The 19,117-nt window shown below is 40.8% G+C and overlaps 1 protein-coding gene across 1 annotated transcript in view; it reads left to right on the top strand.

Moving 5' to 3' along the window:
* Window positions 1–963: 963 nt before the first annotated feature.
* Window positions 964–19,117, top strand: part of chsy3 (chondroitin sulfate synthase 3) — a 171,819-nt gene continuing 153,665 nt past the window's right edge. Inside the window, exons 1-2 of the mRNA XM_055875547.1 lie at window positions 964–2,390; window positions 8,531–8,814. Of these exons, the coding sequence (XP_055731522.1) occupies window positions 1,781–2,390; window positions 8,531–8,814 (894 nt within the window). The 5' untranslated portion in view covers window positions 964–1,780. The remainder of the gene's footprint in view (window positions 2,391–8,530; window positions 8,815–19,117) is intronic.

Genomic DNA, 19,117 nt, shown 5'->3' with positions numbered 1-19,117 from the left:
CAACTCTGACTGAGACTCTTTGTGAGTAGGGGCCCTGAAGGTTAGAGATTGTATGAGGTTGGTGCATGTGAGTGGGTCTGAGTATAGGCACTTGAATGACACTGAACATCATTGTTGCAGGTGTGTGGCCCCATTTCTGTTTAAAAAGGGGTATAAGACCGCATTGAGATTCTCTCTTTGATTACAGGGCTGGTGCTCAGAGTTAGTTGTCTGTCAAGGTACAGCGTAGCCTACTCCAGTACCAGAATCAATTGGTGGTGCAGCGGTCTAAGGCACTGCATTCTCAGTGTAAGAGGTGTCACCATAGAACCTGGTTCAAATCCAGGCTGTATCACATCCGGCTGTGATTGGGAGTCCCATAGGTGCGGGGCACAATTGGCCCAGAGTCGTCTGGGTTTGGCCGGTGTAGGCTGTCATTGTAAATAAGAATTTGTTCTTAAAATAAACATAATCGATAAATCAGCAGCTGGAGGTCAGACATAGGTGTCATTCCAAATGGTACCTTATTTCCTATATGGAGCCTGCTCACTTTCAGTTTGACAAACTCCTGACACTGTACGCATATAGTACGATACCACGAGAGGGCACCACAACACAGTGGACCTCAAGGGCTCAAATCCCATACAGTACATTCTAATGCTGTGAAAATATGTGATTATGGAAATGTTGGTTATATTTACTGTTTTGGCTATAGGCTAGGCTACTTGCTGTTTCTATCTAGGCTTTTACACATGAAAGAGTACGCTCCCAATCAGCAATGATAAGATGAATTGCAGTAGTGCCATAAATCAGTTGAACGGTTCAGTCAAGATGAAGATACATATTATAGGCGACAGTCCATGCGTCACAGGTTACACCTGTATCTTACATGTTATTAAATAAGTACTTAATGAGATGTAGGGTTTATGTGGTGTGGCTGAACGTTCAACTGATGTTGGCTCACTTTTCCAATACGGGTCTCATTCGGACGTCACGCAGTAAGAGGAACAGATCGCTCTCTGTCTCGCTCCGCCCTCTGTCTGCCTGCCCAACAGAAAGACACTCTCCGGTTACTTCTTTCAGCAATGAATATGCATAGGCTACTACTGATTGCCTGTGCCTGAAACGCAAAGAAATTAGAGAAGAGGGACGGAGGATATGAAAAGTTATTTACCCTGACGTCAATCTGTAAACAAAATGGCGAGTCAGGGGCGGATAAACTAGCTTTAGGTAGCATATACTTAGCGACAGTGTGCACAAACAAAACTGTATTCGTGACGTTTCAAGACTGAGGAGAACGTTCATATTTGACAGCGGTAACAAATCAACTTGAGTTGCCTGAAATTAGTGGAGTTAACTTTTTGGGGAAATGATTGCGCATGGAGGAACAATGTAGCCTATCCACAGGAAAGTAATGAAGAGTTGTGGTTACAAGGTTGCTTTTCATTCGGACTGCACTGCAACTTCTGCCGTCGCCCTGGACATTACAAAAAAAGAAGCTTTTGCCAGCGACCTACTGTAGCTACTCGGTGGATATTTCCCCAGAACTGTAACATGACAGTCTATCGATACTAATAGATTATCTACGGATAAATGGCTTGTTGGATACATTTTAAGGATGTTATCCATGGAGGTGGGGATACACTCTTACCTTCAGGTACCACTACTCATCTAATGCCCTTCGCAGATGAGTGATAACCATTTATGGAAACTGCTCTGTGTAAAACAGCTATATCAAGTGAGCACTACTCGGAAGATATTTAGTTTATACCATATTTAAACTCTCAATTATTATTCAATCATGGCCGTTAGGTCTAGAAGACCGTGGATGGGCGTAATTGTAGGGGTCTTTCTTGGATTTACAGCGGCGTCTTGGCTAATTGTCCCCAGGGTAGTGGAAATCAGTGGGAAAAGAAAGAAGTCGTCTATCTGCTCATACTACAGTAATGCTGCTGGCATCGGTAAAGTGGCCGAAATCATTGGAAGCACCGCAAGTAATGCGTTACGCAAAGACCCGGAGAATAACCTGTCCAGCCAAGAGGGCAGTGAAGAGGAGGAAGAGAGCGTTTACAAGACTGGTAACGGTAGTGGGGATGGCGGAGGACCTATTTCCAAACCTAGGCATTTTCTCTATGTCGGTGTCATGACAGCCAAAAAGTACCTTGATTCCCGCGCTGTGGCTGCACACAGGACGTGGACCAGTTCCATCCCCGGGAAGGTGGAGTTCTTCTCCAGCGAGGGCTCTGAAACAGTCCCACTGCCCATTCCCGTCCCCGTGGTGTCGTTGACAGGTGTAGATGATTCATACCCGCCACAGAAGAAGTCATTTATGATGTTGAAGTACATGCACGACCATTACCTGGATAAATACGAGTGGTTCATGAGGGCAGATGATGATGTCTACATTCGAGGTGAATTCCCTTCATGAAATAGTTTGTCTTTCTCTTTTTAAAATGTCTAGGGTAGGCTACATACATTCTTGGTAGTCTTTGAAGTTCATTGACAGTTATCTGTTTGACTCCTATTCCAACTAGACAGTAGCAAGTTAGCAACAGCTGGCGAAATCAACATTCATATGTCAACTATTCCAAACATTTTTCAAGAGCACTTGAACAGCTTCCCTCCAGGCATTGAGATACATTTTTGTATGAGTATCCTCTCCGTATTGGGTATTGCTACTGTACAATGTTGCACTCGTGAAGCGTCATTGTTGGAGAGTCTTGGTTCCAGAAAGCCAAACCCACTGGGCACAGACGGCAGTTCATCATCTAGTTTGAGTTGTCAACTAACGTGAAATCAACAACAAAAATGTCACCATGTCATTATATTTAGGTTAATAAAATACGAAAGTTATGTTGATAACTTTATTCAAATCCAATGTATTTTCCACGTTGATTCAACATCGTCACATTGGATGTTTTGGTTGAAATTACGTGGATACAACGTTGATTCAACCCGTTTTTGCCCAGTGCGATGCCAGTTCAATAACCCCCACCCACAAACTCTGTAGCAACATATCTACAACATTGTACTTCATACGAATTTCACACAGTAAGCATATTAGTTATTGGTTTGTGGATGTAACCCAAACCGGCAGCGCGCGTGCGCAATCGTGCGCTATCGTGCATAAATGTATTTTACCCCCCCCCCACACCAAACGCGATCACGACACGCAGGTTAAAATATCAAAACAAACTCTGAACCAATTACATTAATTTGGGGACAGGTCGAAAAGCATTAAACATGTATGGCAATTTAGCTAGCTAGCTTGCACTTGCTAGCTAACGTTAATTTGTTCTATTTAGCTAGCTTGCTTTTGCTAGCTAATTTGTCCTGGGATATAAACATTGAGTTGTTATTTTACCTGAAATGCACAAGGACCTCTACTCCGACAATTAATCAACCGAATTGTTTCTAGTCATCTCTCCTCCTTCCAGGCTTTTTCATCTTTGAATTTATATGGTGATCCATCTAAACTTTCCTTGTATTACCACGACAACCGGCAACAAAGTTCTTCTTTCAATCACCCACGTGGGTGGGTATAACCAATGAGGAAATGGCACGTGGGTACCTGCTTCTATAAACCAATGAGGAGATGACTTTCAGCTCGATCTGCGTCAGAAATAGGAACAACTTCTATTTTTAGCTCTTGGCGTCTGCGCTTGTTGGCGCAATAATTGAATAACATGGATTTCTAAATTTATTTTGCGACTCTTGCGCATGCGACGTGTCCGGTCTGGTCAACATTGAAAATAGACTGGATTTGAAAAAAGTAATGAACCAATACTGTTTTCATCTAATTTCAACCAGCGTTGTAAATATTGAAATGAGGGCTTAACTTCAACTTAAGTACATTTACTTAACCTGATACATTGACTTAACCTGATACATTGACTTAACCTGACTAACATGTTGCTTCATCAATCTGATTTCAACATAATCATCAGAGCTATGTATACGTTGAAGGTTTTGAGATTCACACATTCATTACCTGAAACAATGATTGATTCACATCCAAGATCATTGACGTTTCAAGATTCACACGATCACTACCTGAAACAATGATTGATTCACGTCCAAGATCATTGATGTTTTGAGATTCACACAATCATTACCTGAAAACAATGATTGAGCGCAATTACATAGTCAGGTTAATATAATAGTTTGTTTAAAACATTTGCATGCTTTGTAAGAATAACGATTTCCCTAATAATCCTGTTTACATGCTACCGCAATGACCGTTTTATTTTTGCAAAGACTATTTGATTCTGAGTTTGGACATATACATTTTTTATGTGAAAACTGTTTATAAGATGCATATTTTGAGTTTTTCCAAACTCATTCCACTCATAAGAGGGATGCTGGCGCTACCCGGTGCTGGCACATGCGCTGATCAAATACACTGCTGGAACGCCGATTAAACTGTTTACACGTCCTAATAGTTTGAAAGATTGCTCAGAAAATCAGGTGTTTTAATAATCAGCGTATGCTTACTTCGATTATGACCTAACGCCGATTAAGATAAGCAGAGTAAGGTGTGTACATGACTAATGCCATACTCGGCCTTCTGCTATAATCAGTTTAATATCGAATTATTAGTGTGCACGTAAACGTACTCAATGATAATGGATATGAATCAGTCATTGTTTTCAGGTAATGATTGTGTGAATCTCAAAAACTCAATGATCATGCCAGGTCGCAGTTGTATATGAGAGCTTGTTCTCAACTGGCCTACCTGGTTAAATAAAGGTGAAATAATAATAATACAAAAATGGACGTGAATCAATCATTGTTTTCAGGTAATGACTGTGTGAATCTCAAAACCTCAATGATCATGGATGTGAATCATTGAGTATGTTTACATACACACTAATCATTTGATATTAAACTGTTTATGGCACAAGGCAGATTATGCAATAGTCATGTGAATACCTTACTCTGCTTATCTTAATCGGCATGAGGTCATAATGGAAGTAAGCATACGCTGATTTAAACACCTGGTTTTCTGAGAAATCTTTCAAAGTATTAGGACGTGTAAACAGTTTAATCGGCATTCCAGTGTTTTAATCAGCGGGTACCCCAAAATATGCAATTTATAAGTAGTTTTCACATACAAACTTTATATGTTCGAAATCAGAATTAAATAGTCTTCGCAAAAATAACATGGTCACTGTGGTAGCACGCTTATTTTGATTGCCGATTTTCAGTAGCCTGATTTCAGATGTCTATGTAAACAGGATTATTAGGGAAATTGTTCTTGCATAGCATGTAAACATTTTAAACAAACTATTACATTAACCTGACTATCCACAATAATCACACTATTGTGTGCATGTAACCGTGCTCATTGTAGCCATGTTGAGTGGGAGCCATCCATGAATATGGTGGTGTGGGAGCTCATGCCACTCCACTAGTGTATATTAACTTCCCACTGGGCACACCACTGGTTGAATCAACGTTATTTACATGTCCTTTCAACGAAATGATGTTGAACCAACTTGGAATAGATGTTGAGATGATGTCTGTGGCCAGTGGGTTTTGTGTCGAAACAATGAAGAGGAAGAATGCTGTTTGCTGTCGAGTGTGGGTTGATAGTAAGGGCAGAGAGATGAAGCCATGTCATATTGTGTATTTGTAAGTGGGTTATGCAATAGCTTTAATGGATGGTGGTAATGTACCATCATAACAAACAAAAGTGAACTTCTAAAGGCTTGCAGGTAAGTATATTAGCCTGCCTACTACCTACTACTAGCTTTATATTAGCCTTTCTACTGCCTTTTACTAGCTTTATATTAGCCTGCCTACTGGCTATTACTAGCTTTATATTAGCCTGCCTACTGGCTACTACTAGCTTTATATTAGCCTGCCTACTGGCTACTACTAGCTTTATATTAGCCTGCCTACTGGTTACTACTAGCTTTATATTAGCCTGCCTACTGGTTACTACTAGCTTTATATTAGCCTGCCTACTATCTACTGCTAACTTTATATTAGCCTGCCTACTATCTACTACTAGCTTTCTATTAGCCTGCCTACTGGCTACTACTAGCTTTATATTAGCCTGCCTACTGGCTACTGCTAGCTTTATATTAGCCTGCCTACTGGCTACTACTAGCTTTATATTAGCCTGCCTACTGGCTACTACTAGCTTTATATTAGCCAGCCTACTGGCTACTACTAGCTTTATATCAGCCTGCCTACTGGCTACTACTAGCTTTATATTAGCCTGCCTACTGGCTACTACTAGCTTTATATTAGCCTGCCTACTACTAGCTTTATATTAGCCTGCCTACTACCTACTACTAGCTTTATATTAGCCTGCCTACTATCTATTACTAGCTTTATATTAGCCTGCCTACTACTAGCTTTATATTAGCCTTCCTACTATCTACTACTAGCTTTATATTAGCCTTCCTACTATCTACTACTAGCTTTATATTAGCCTGCCTACTGGCTACTACTAGCTTTATATTAGCCTGCCTATTGCCTTTTACTAGCTTTATATTAACCTTCCTACTACCTTTTACTAGCTTTATATTAGCCTGCCTACTGGCTACTACTAGCTTTATATTAGCCTGCCTATTGCCTTTTACTAGCTTTATATTAACCTTCCTACTACCTTTTTCTAGCTTTATATTAGCCTTCCTACTGCCTTTTACTAGCTTTATATTAGCCTGCCTACTATCTACTACTAGCTTTATATTAGCCTTCCTACTGCCTTTTACTAGCTTTATATTAGCCTTCCTATTACCTTTTACTAGCTTTATATTAACCTTCCTACTACCTTTTACTAGCTTTATATTAGCCTGCCTACTGTCTAGTACTAGCTTTATATTAGCCTTCCTACTGTCTAGTACTAGCTTTATATTAGCCTGCCTACTGCCTAGTACTGCCTACTGTCTAGTACTAGCTTTATATTAGCCTTTATATTAGCCTTCCTACTATCTACTACTAGCTTTATATTAGCCTGCCTACTATCTACTACTAGCTTTATATTAGCCTGCCTACTACCTTTTTACTAGCTTTATATTAGCCTTCCTACTACCTTTTACTAGCTTTATATTAGCCTTCCTACTGTCTAGTACTAGCTTTATATTAGCCTGCCTACTGCCTAGTACTAGCTTTATATTAGCCTGCCTATTACCTTTTACTAGCTTTATATTAGCCTTCATACTACCTTTTACTAGCTTTATATTAGCCTGCCTACTGTCTAGTACTAGCTTTATATTAGCCTTCCTACTATCTACTACTAGCTTTATATTAGCCTGCCTACTGGCTACTACTAGCTTTATATTAGCCTGCCTACTGCCTAGTACTAGCTTTATATTAGCCTGCCTACTATCTACTACTAGCTTTATATTAGCCTGCCTACTGGCTACTACTAGCTTTATATTAGCCTGCCTATTACCTTTTTCTAGCTTTATATTAGCCTTCCTACTGCCTTTTACTAGCTTTATATTAGCCTGCCTACTATCTACTACTAGCTTTATATTAGCCTTCCTACTGCCTTTTACTAGCTTTATATTAGCCTTCCTATTACCTTTTACTAGCTTTATATTAACCTTCCTACTACCTTTTACTAGCTTTATATTAGCCTGCCTACTGTCTAGTACTAGCTTTATATTAGCCTTCCTACTGTCTAGTACTAGCTTTATATTAGCCTGCCTACTGCCTAGTACTAGCTTTATATTAGCCTGCCTACTGCCTAGTACTAGCTTTATATTAGCCTGCCTACTATCTACTACTAGCTTTATATTAGCCTGCCTACTATCTACTACTAGCTTTATATTAGCCTGCCTACTACATTTTTACTAGCTTTATATTAGCCTTCCTACTACCTTTTACTAGCTTTATATTAGCCTTCCTACTGTCTAGTACTAGCTTTATATTAGCCTGCCTACTGCCTAGTACTAGCTTTATATTAGCCTGCCTATTACCTTTTTCTAGCTTTATATTAGCCTTCCTACTGCCTTTTACTAGCTTTATATTAGCCTGCCTACTATCTACTACTAGCTTTATATTAGCCTTCCTACTGCCTTTTACTAGCTTTATATTAGCCTTCCTATTACCTTTTACTAGCTTTATATTAACCTTCCTACTACCTTTTACTAGCTTTATATTAGCCTTCATACTATCTTTTACTAGCTTTATATTAGCCTGCCTACTGTCTAGTACTAGCTTTATATTAGCCTTCCTACTATCTACTACTAGCTTTATATTAGCCTGCCTACTGGCTACTACTAGCTTTATATTAGCCTGCCTACTGCCTAGTACTAGCTTTATATTAGCCTGCCTACTATCTACTACTAGCTTTATATTAGCCTGCCTACTGGCTACTGCTAGCTTTATATTAGCCTTCCTACTATCTACTACTAGCTTTATATTAGCCTTCCTACTATCTACTACTAGCTTTATATTAGCCTGCCTACTGGCTACTACTAGCTTTATATTAGCCTGCCTACTACTGTACCTATTACTAGCTTCCTACTTCCTAGATATTTTCTTTGAATCTCATTGTATCTCACACAATGCCTCTCTCCCATCCACACAGGCGAAAAGCTTGAGTCATTCCTGCGCTCTCTGAATAGCAGCCAGCCCCTGTACCTTGGTCAGACGGGCCTGGGTACAGCCGAGGAGCTGGGAAAGCTGGCCCTGGAGCCCGGGGAGAACTTCTGCATGGGGGGCCCGGGCATGATCTTCAGCAGAGAGGTGCTGAGGAGGATGGTGCCCCACATCGGGACCTGTCTCAGGGAGATGTACACCACCCACGAGGATGTGGAGGTGGGCCGCTGTGTACGCCGCTTCGGGGGTACCCAGTGCGTCTGGTCCTACGAGGTAAGAGACAATTTGATGTTTTGTCTGGTGAAGGGAGGGAGGCCTAGTGTTGTTCTGTTTCACGGAGATGCATTGTACACTCTCGATGTGATGGGTTTTGTCTAAAGTTTTCAATTGACTGGCTTTTAGTGGCCTAGTGTTTTATGCTATTGCCTTTTACTGGCAAAAGCCTCCAGAGAATGGACTCTTACACAGTCATGGATGGCAGTCTTTCTTAAGGAGACCAGAGAATGAGCTCTTACACGGTCATGGATGGCAGTCTTTCTGAAGGACACCATTTGTAAGAAAAGTGTGTATGTGTGCGCGTCTGTCTGTGTGTGTATGCATGTGAGCGCACGTGCGTGTTTTTGTATGCCCGGGGTGTGTTTCCTTTGGCAACCACCTTGGGCTGAGTCATCATGTGTCAGTGGTCGTCAGAATATCCTTTCTTTTCCCAGGAATTGGGACTCTCTCTAATGGCAAATCCATTCCCTCCAAATATGTTATCTCCTGTGGGGCTGAGCAGAAAGATTTGGCCTCATGACAAATGGATGTAGTGAGAGATCGGTCTGCTCTCGATTGCTAAGTGGTGAAATAGTGTACTCTACATGCCACCGCTGTTGAAGACGATGTGTCATTTTTTACAGTGAATCGGCCAATATATATTTATTATGGTGTTATTTGATATATTATGTTGACATATGTTTTAGTTGACGGTGTTATGCTAATAAACTACATTTCAGCGTAAAGGGGTCATTTTTCCTGTGTAGTGCATTCCACGTTAAGAATTTGTACACATTTGATTGATTTGGAGAAAATTGACCTGAAGCGTAATTTATACTTTAGACTCCGGAGCCAATAGCGGCTACACTTGCTACTACCTACACTTGTAGGTACTACAGTGCCGTCAGAAAGTATTCACACCCCTTGAAGTTTTCCACATTTTGTTGTGTTACGTGGATGAGCCGCTGCACACAAGCCTAAGATCACCATACGCAATGCCAAGCGTCGGCTGGACTGGTGTAAGGCTAGTGTAGCAGGTTTCATTAACTACAATCGGAGAGCATCACTTGCAGCTCACGCTATGCAAAAATGACACATCATGTAGGTCTGTGATGTGACCTGCTCTAAACACATTACCTCTGGTCAAAGTCATTTCTGTTGCCATTTGTGGTTGTCACCAATTTCACCAGCGCCATAGATGAGATTGGAAATAAATGGATGGCTGCAGGCTGTGAAGCTTGTTGAATGGATTAACTATAAAATGCCACATATTCTGAGAGTGAATGGTTTACTGAAATAGTTCATCAAGATTAAATTGGATTTGCAGGAGACTGAAGTATATTCCTTTATTGCACAAAGTCTTTTCACGCAGAAAAATCACTGTCTTTTTTCACACGGAACATCACTGTCTTGTCACACAGAGTTACTAATAGATTTCAAACTCTCCACTTTAGGTACTTTTATCATGAATTGAAAGCATTAATATTGAACTACTACAGTGCCGTCAGAAAGAATTCACACCCCTTGAAGTTTTCCACATTTTGTTGTGTTACATGGATGAGCAGCTGCACACAAGCCTAAGATCACCATGCGAAATGCCAAGCGTCGGCTGGACTGGTGTAAAGCTCACCGCGATTGGAGCAGTGGAAACGCATTCCCTGGAGGGATGAATCACGCTTCACCATCTGGCCGTCCGACGGAAGAATCTGGGTTTGCAGAGTGCCAGGAGAGCGCCAGGAGTGCCAGGAGAACTGTAAAGTTTGGTAGAGGTCTGGGACTGTTTTTCATGGTTTGGGCTAGGCCCCGTGAAGGGAAATCTTAATTCTGTGGTTCCAACTTTGTGGCAACAGTTGGAGAAGGCCCTTTCCTGTTTCAGCATGATAATGCCCCCGTGTACAAAGCGAGGTCCATAAAGAAATGATTTGTCGAGATTGATGTGGAATAACTTGGCTGGTCTGCACAAAGCCCTGACCTCAACCCCATCAAACACTTTTGGGATGAATCGCCTAATCGCCCAACATCAGTGCCCGACCTCACTTGTGGCTGAATGGAAGCAAGTCCCCACAGCAATGTTCCAACATCTAGTGGAAAGCCTTCCCAGAAGAGTGGAGGCTGTTATAACAGGAAAGAGGGGAACCAACTCCATATTAATGCCCATTGTTTTGGAATGAGATGTTCGACGAGCAGGTGTCCACATACTTTTGGTAATGTAGTGTATCTGTAACGTCCCTCAGTCGAGCACTGAATTTCAAACACAGATTCAACCACAAAGAACAGGGAGGTTTTCCAATGCCTCACAAAGAAGGGTACCTATTGGTAGATGGGTAGAAATAGAAAAATCAAACATTGAATTTCCCTTTGAGCATGGTGAAGTTATTAATTACACGTTGGCTGGTATATCAATACATCCAGTTACTACAAAGATACAGGTGTCCTTCCTACCTCAGTTGACGAAGAGCAAATAAACCGCTCAGGGATTTCACCATGAGGCCAATAGTGACTTTAAAACACTTACAGAGTTTAATGGCTGTGATATGAGAAAACTGAGGAGGGATCAACAACATTGTAGTTACTCCACAATACTAACCGAAATGACAGAATGAAAAGAAGGAAGCCTGTACAGAATACAAATATTTCAAAACATGCATCCTGTTTGCAATAAGGCCCTAAAAAGTAAAACTGCAAAAAATGTCCTGAATGCAAAGTGTTATGTTTGGGTGCTGCAAATCCAACACAACACATCGGTGAGTACCAATCTTCTTATTTTCAAGCATGGTGGTGTCTGCATCATGTTATGAGAATGCTTGTCAATCAGCAAAGACTAGGGAGGTTTTTGAGATAAAAAGAAACAGAACAGAGCTAAGCACAGGCAAAATCCTAGAGGAAAACCTGGTTCAGTCTACTTTCCAACAGACACTGGGATACAAATTCACCATTCAGCAGGACAATAACCAAAAAGACAAGGCCAAATATACACTGGAATTACTTACGAAGACGACCTTGAATATTCCTGGGTGGCCTTGTTACAGTTTTGACTTAAATCGTCTTGAAAATCTATAGCAAGACTTGAAAATGGTTGTCTGGCAATGATCAACAACCAACTTGACAGAGCTTGAAGAATTTTAAGAATATTGTACAAAATATTGTACAATCCAGGTTGGCAAAGCTTATAGAGACTTACTCAGAAATACTCACAGCTGTAATTGCTGTCGATGGTGATTCTAATATATATTGACTCATGGGTGTGAATAGTTATGTAAATTATATATTTCTGTATTAAATGTTGCTAACATTTCTAAAAACATGTTTTCACTTTTTCATTATGAGTTATTGTGTGTAGATGGGTGAGATTTTTTATTTAAATGTAATACATTTTGATTTCAGGCTGTAACACAACAAAATGTGGAATAAGTCAAAGGTTATGAATACTTTCTGAAGGCACTGTATATGGATAGTATGTCTTTGAATACAATTCAAGGCTTGTGTTTCAGCCTTCTCTCCCAAGTCCTGTTATGCCATGGGGGTTAACTGTGAGTACATGCCTCACGGTTGTTGTCAATCCAAATCAGAGCCTTAACCCGAGCTAAACAGACCAGCCCATTGTTAATACAGTACCTGCAATCAGGGGTATGAACCAACATTCTATTTTCTTTTTGAATAGAACCATCATTTATTTTGTTCCATTCTACTGCTAAATAAAGTTCCGAACTGGTTCGAACTCCAAAAAAGTACTGGTTTACAGTGGCAAGAAAAAGTATGTGAGCTCTTTGGAATTACCTGGATTTCTGCATAAATTGGTCATAACATTTGATCTGATCTTCATCTAAGTCACAACAATAGACAAACACAGTCTGCTTAAAATAACACACAAATAATTATACATTTTCATGTCTTTATTGAACACACCATGTAAACATTCACAGTGCAGGGTGGAAAAAGTATGTGAACCCTTGGATTTAATAACTGGTTGACCCTCCTTTGGCATCAATAACCTCAACCAAACGTTTTCTGTAGTTGCGGATCAGACCTGCACAAAAGTCAGGAGGAATTTTGGACCGTTCCTCTTTACAAAACTGTTTCAGTTCAGCAATATTCTTGGGATGTTTGGTGTGAACCACTCTCTTGAGGTAATGCCACAGCATCTCAATCGGGTTGAGATCAGGACTCTGACTGAACCACTCCAAAAGGCGTATTTTCTTCTGTTGAAGCATTTCTGTAGTTGATTTACTTCTGTGCTTTGGGTCGTTGTCCTGTTGCATCACCCAACTTCTGTTGAGCTTCAATTGGTGGACAGATAGCCTAACATTCTCCTGCAAAATGTCTTGATAAACTTGGGAATTAATTTTTTTGTCGATGATAGCAAGCTGTCCAGGCCCTGAGGCAGTAAAGCAGCCCCAAACCATGATGCTCCCTCCACCATACTTTACAGTTGGCATTAGGTTTTGATGTTGCTGTGCTGTGCCTTTTTTCAACTTTAGTTTAATCTGTCCACAGAATATTTTGCCAGAAGCGCTGTGGAACATCCAGGTGCTCTTTTGCAAACTTCAGAAGTGCAGCAATGTTTTTTTTGACAGCAGTGGCTTCTTCCGCGGTGTCCTCCCATGAACACCTTTCTTGTTTAGTGTTTTACGTATCGTAGACTCGTCAACAGAGATGTTAGCATGTTCCAGAGATTTCTGTAAGACTTTAGCTTACACTAGGATTCTTCTTAACCTCATTGAGCATTCTGTCGTGTGCTCTTGCGGGCATCATTACAGGACAGCCACTCGTAGGGAAAGTAGTAACAGGTCTGAACTTTCTCCATTTATAGACAATTTGTCGTACCATGGACTGATGAACATCAAGGCTTTTAGAGATACTTTTGTAACCCTTTCCGGCTTTATGCAAGTCAACAATTCTTAATCTTAGGTCTTCTGAGATCTCTTTTCGAAACATGGTTCACATCAGGGAATGCTTCTTGTGAATAGCAAACTCAAATTTTGTGAGTGTTTTTTCATAGGGAAAGGCAGCTCTAACCAACATCTCCATTCTCGTCTCGTTGATTGGACTCCAGGTTAGCTGAATCCTGACTCCAATTATCTTTTGGAAAAGTCATTAGCCTAGGGGTTCACATACTTTTTCTAACCTACACTGTGAATGTTTAAATTATGTATTCAATATAGACACGAAAAATACAATAATTTGTGTGTTATTAGTTTAAGCAGCTTGCTATGGAGCAGGCACGCTATAGTTCAGCTAGTTGTTTACATGCTTGATGGAAAGACGGGCGCAAGATGCAACTGAAACTTTTCAGGTGGGGAGAGAGTGAGAGAGGGTGGAGGAGCGTTGGGCATCTTGTGATGACATGTATTATCTGAATTAGGCTCACAGAATTATATCTACGGAGGTACGGCTTCTATGGAGGAACTTTGAATGTCTTTGAACTTCAGAGTTGACTTAACGTTGGACCAGAGACGCTAGTTAGTTAACAAGCTTGTGTGTGCAGAGCAGCACCAGAATTAAAAACACATTTGACCTTTTTGTAATTCATAAATCCAACGAGAAATGTGAAAGCTATAGTATCCCAAACTTGTATTGAAAAAGTGAATCCATTATTTTCTAATTAAAAGTCTTCTATCTTCTGAATCTCGCCAGTGTAACATCGGTAGGCTACAGCTATGCTTTGGATGGGGAGGGGCAGGTAGCCGACAAACACACACATACACACACAATAGCCTTGACTTCACACACACGCACACACACATTTTCAGCTGTCAGGCAGACGCTGGAATAAGTTTCTGATTGACAGAGGGAGGGCTTTGTTGCGTTTTTTGCGTGACTGATTCTGTTCTGGAACCGTATACGGTGCATTTGGAAAGTATTCAGACCCTCTGACTTTTTCCACATTTTGTTATGTTACAGCCTTATTCTAAAATGTATTAATATTTTTTTTCCTCATCAATCTACACACAATACCTCATAATGACAAAGCAAAAACAGGTTTTTAGATTTTCTTGCAAATGTATAATAAAAAAAGCAGAAATATCACATTTACATAAGTATTCAGGAGGCCACTGTGTTCTTGGGGACCTTCAATGCTGCAGAAACTTTTTGGTACCCTTCTCCAGATCTGTGCCTCGACACAATCCTGTCTCGAAGCTCTACGGACAATTCCTTTGACCTCATGGCTTGGTTTTTGCTCTAACATGCACTTTATATAGACAGGTTGTGCCTTTCCAAAACATGTCCAATCAAATGAATTTACCACAGGTGGACTCCAATCAAGTTGTAGAAACATCTCAAGGATGATCAATGGAAACATTATGCACTTGAGCTCAATTTCGAGTGTCATGACAAAGGGTCTGAATACTTATATAAATAAGGTTTTTCTGTCTATTTTTTATAAACATTTCTTAACCTGTTTTCACTGTCATTAGGGTACTGTGTGTAGATTGCTGAGAAAAAAACAACATTTTGAATCATTTTTAGAATTGATGTAACGTAATGTAAAATGTGGAAAAAGTCAAGGGGTCTGAATACTTTCTGAAGGTACTGTAGATTACTTTTGTTCCCGGTTCTGATTTTGTTCCATGAAAAATGTTAATCTTTTACGTTTTTGGTTCTGTTCCCTGAACCGGTTCCAACCCCTTCCTGCAATGCTGTTGCTGTAACTCATTGCATTTTTAATTTGATTATACACTGGTAATGTAATTTCATTCCACTCTGATGCTCTGCTTGCAGAACGATCTGATAGCTTAGAATTGCAGCTTCCAGGAAGTGTGAGTTACATGACTTCATAGGTCAGGTGCAGTGGAGGATGCTGAGGGGAGAACGGCTCATAATAATTGCTGGAACGTAAAGTAATGGAATCGCATCGAACCATGTGATGTATTTGATACCATTCCATTGATTCAGCTCCAGCCATTACCACGAGCCCGTCCTCACCAATTAAGGTGCCACCAACCTCCTGTGGTCAGGAGAAAAACAGTAGGTCAGCCCAGGCAACCACATGATGAACCAGGCTTATTCAATTAACTAGGGTGCCATGTTTAGGACCTAGCCAGTGGAATAGTAATATAGACCGCTGACATGGTTCTTTATTCCACATGACATGTCTATTATCTTGATGTTTTGTAACATTTGTAATTATTACGGATCTCCATTACTCTTCCTGGGGTCTGACAAAATGTTTAAAACATTACAATACATTCATTACAGAATTCACAACACACTAACTCCACTACCACATATCTACATGAAAAAGATCCTGAATATACGCTGAATCTCCCCCTAGAGAGGCTTTGCTTAGCACATCATACTTTAATCGCAAAATATCCTGCAAGATGACATTTTCCCTCGCCATAGCGAATTCATAAGCTCTGTGTCAAACACTATGACTGCTCTGCTACTCTTTTCTTCCTTGCGCTGCAGTTGGGATATCTCAGTCTCCCTCAGTGTGTGTCCCGCTGAACTCATGAGTTATGAGTCTGAATGTGCTCATTTCAAGCCTTTCCTGTTTTTGTTGTTTTTCACCAGCCCCATTGAGTAGGTGGGCCTCTAAGCATAACATGCTGATGTATCCATCCAACACACCAGAAGGACTGAGAGACACACAGGTTAGTTACATAGGGTGATGGTTTTATTACACAGGTTAGTTACATAGGGTGATGGTTTCCTTACACAGGTTAGTTGCATAGGGTGATGGTTTCCTTACACAGGTTAGTTACATAGGGTGATGGTTTCCTTACACAGGTTAGTTACATAGGGTGATGGTTTCCTTACACAGGTTAGTTACATAGGGTGATGGTTTCCTTACACAGGTTAGTTGCATAGGGTGATGGTTTCATTACACAGGTTAGTTGCATAGGGTGATGGTTTCCTTACACAGGTTAGTTACATAGGGTGATGGTTTCCTTACACAGGTTAGTTACATAGGGTGATGGTTTCCTTACACAGGTTAGTTACATAGGGTGATGGTTTCCTTACACAGGTTAGTTGCATAGGGTGATGGTTTCCTTACACAGGTTAGTTACATAGGGTGATGGTTTCATTACACAGGTTAGTTGCATAGGGTGATGGTTTCCTTACACAGGTTAGTTACATAGGGTGATGGTTTCCTTACACAGGTTAGTTGCATAGGGTGATGGTTTCCTTACACAGGTTAGTTGCATAGGGTGATGGTTTCCTTACACAGGTTAGTTGCATAGGGTGATGGTTTCCTTACACAGGTTAGTTGCATAGGGTGATGGTTTCCTTACACAGGTTAGTTACATAGGGTGATGGTTTCCTTACACAGGTTAGTTACATAGGGTGATGGTTTCCTTACACAGGTTAGTTGCATAGAGTGATGGTTTCCTTACACAGGTTAGTTACATAGGGTGATGGTTTCCTTACACAGGTTAGTTACATAGGGTGATGGTTTCCTTACACAGGTTAGTTGCATAGAGTGATGGTTTCCTTACACAGGTTAGTTACATAGGGTGATGGTTTCCTTACACAGGTTAGTTACATAGGGTGATGGTTTCATTACACAGGTTAGTTACATAGGGTGATGGTTTCCTTTGACTCAATGAAACCTAGTCAGTAGTGCTCAGTGATTAACTGAAATGTTGATAATTTTCCTGTGTTTAAACAACTAATGGGTTCAATTATTTGAATTCCATTTCGTAATTTTCGTAAGCCATGTATAAAAGCTAGAAGCGTCATATGTGGTGCGCTACCTTGTGGCTATGACAGGCAAGCTCCATACTATTGTGGAGGACTTAATTCTTCCTGCTGCCGTGATATGGCTGGGACAATGCTGGGGGAAAGGCTATACAGACAATGCCTTCATCAAACATCACGGTTTCACAACGCATCAGTGACATGGCAGTATATGTTTTGAAACAGTTACTGCTTCGCATACAAGCCAGTGAATTACATGCATTACAGCTGTTTGAGTAAACAGATGTGGCGGGCCTGGCACAGCTCCTGGTATATGTCAGTAAAATTTATGGGGGATCAATTAAGGAAGACATCCTCTTCTGCAAACCACTGGTAACCAGGACAACATGAGAGGATATTTTTAAAGTACTGGATAGCTTTGTGACATCAAATGGACTTTGGTGGTCAAGATGTGTTGGATTCTGTACTGATGGCGCAAAAGCCATGACAGGGAGACATAGTGGAGTGGTAACGCGCGTGCAAGCACTCCCGACGCCACTTGGGTAGAACTGCAGCATCCACCAAGAGGCTCTTGCTGTCAAGGGAATGCCTGACAGCATGAAAGACATTTTGGACCCTACAGTGAAAATGGTTAACTTTGTTAAAGCCAGGCCCTTGAACTCTCTTGTATTGTCTGCATTATGCAATGATATGGGCAGCGACCATGTAACGCTTTTACAACATACAGAAAGAAGTACGCTGGTTATCAAGAGGCAAAGTATTGACACATTTTTTTAATTGAGAGACGAGCTGAAAGATTTTTTTACTGACCATAATTTTCACTTGTCTGACTGCTTGCATGATGACGAGTTTCTCACACGACTGGCCTATCTGGGAGATGTTTTTTCTCGCCTGAATGATCTGCATATAGGGTTACAAGGACTCTCCGCAACTACAGTTGTGGCCAAAAGTTTTGAGAATGACACAAATATAAATTTTCACAACGTTTGCTGCTTCAGTGTCTTTAGATATTTTTGTCAGATGTTACTATGGAATACTGAAGTATAATTACAAGCATTTCATAAGGCTTTTATTGACAATTACATGAAGTTGATGCAAAGAGTCAATATTTGCAGTGTTGACCCTTCTTTTTCAAGACCTCTGCAATCCGCCCTGGCATGCTGTCAATTAACTTCTGGGCCACATCCTGACTGATGGCAGCCCATTCTTGCATAATCAATGCTTGGAGTTTGTCAGAATTTGTGGGGTTTTGTTTGTCCACCCACCTCTTGAGGATTGACCACACGTTCTCAATGGGATTAAGATCTGGGGAGTTTCCTGGCCATGGACCCAAAATATCGATGTTTTGTTCCCCGAGCCACTTAGTTATCACTTTTGCCTTATGGCAAGGTGCTCCATCATGTGGGAAAAGGCATTGTTCGTCACCAAACTGTTCCTGGATGGTTGGGAGAAGTTGCTCTATGAGGATGTGTTGGTACCATTCTTTATTCATGGCTGTGTTCTTAGGCAAAATTGTGAGTGAGCCCACTCCCTTGGCTGAGAAGCAACCCCACACATGAATGATCTCAGGATGCTTTACTGTTGGCATGACACAGGACTGATGGTAGCACTTACCTTGTCTTCTCCGGACAAGCTTTTTTCCGGATGCCCCAAACAATCGAAAAGGGGATTCATCAGA

The sequence above is a fragment of the Salvelinus fontinalis genome, chromosome 21 (genome assembly GCF_029448725.1).
Source record: "Salvelinus fontinalis isolate EN_2023a chromosome 21, ASM2944872v1, whole genome shotgun sequence".
NCBI lineage: Eukaryota > Metazoa > Chordata > Actinopteri > Salmoniformes > Salmonidae > Salvelinus > Salvelinus fontinalis.
The sequence above is the reverse complement of the archived record's forward strand: the minus strand, read 5'-3'. Positions and strand labels throughout refer to the sequence as shown.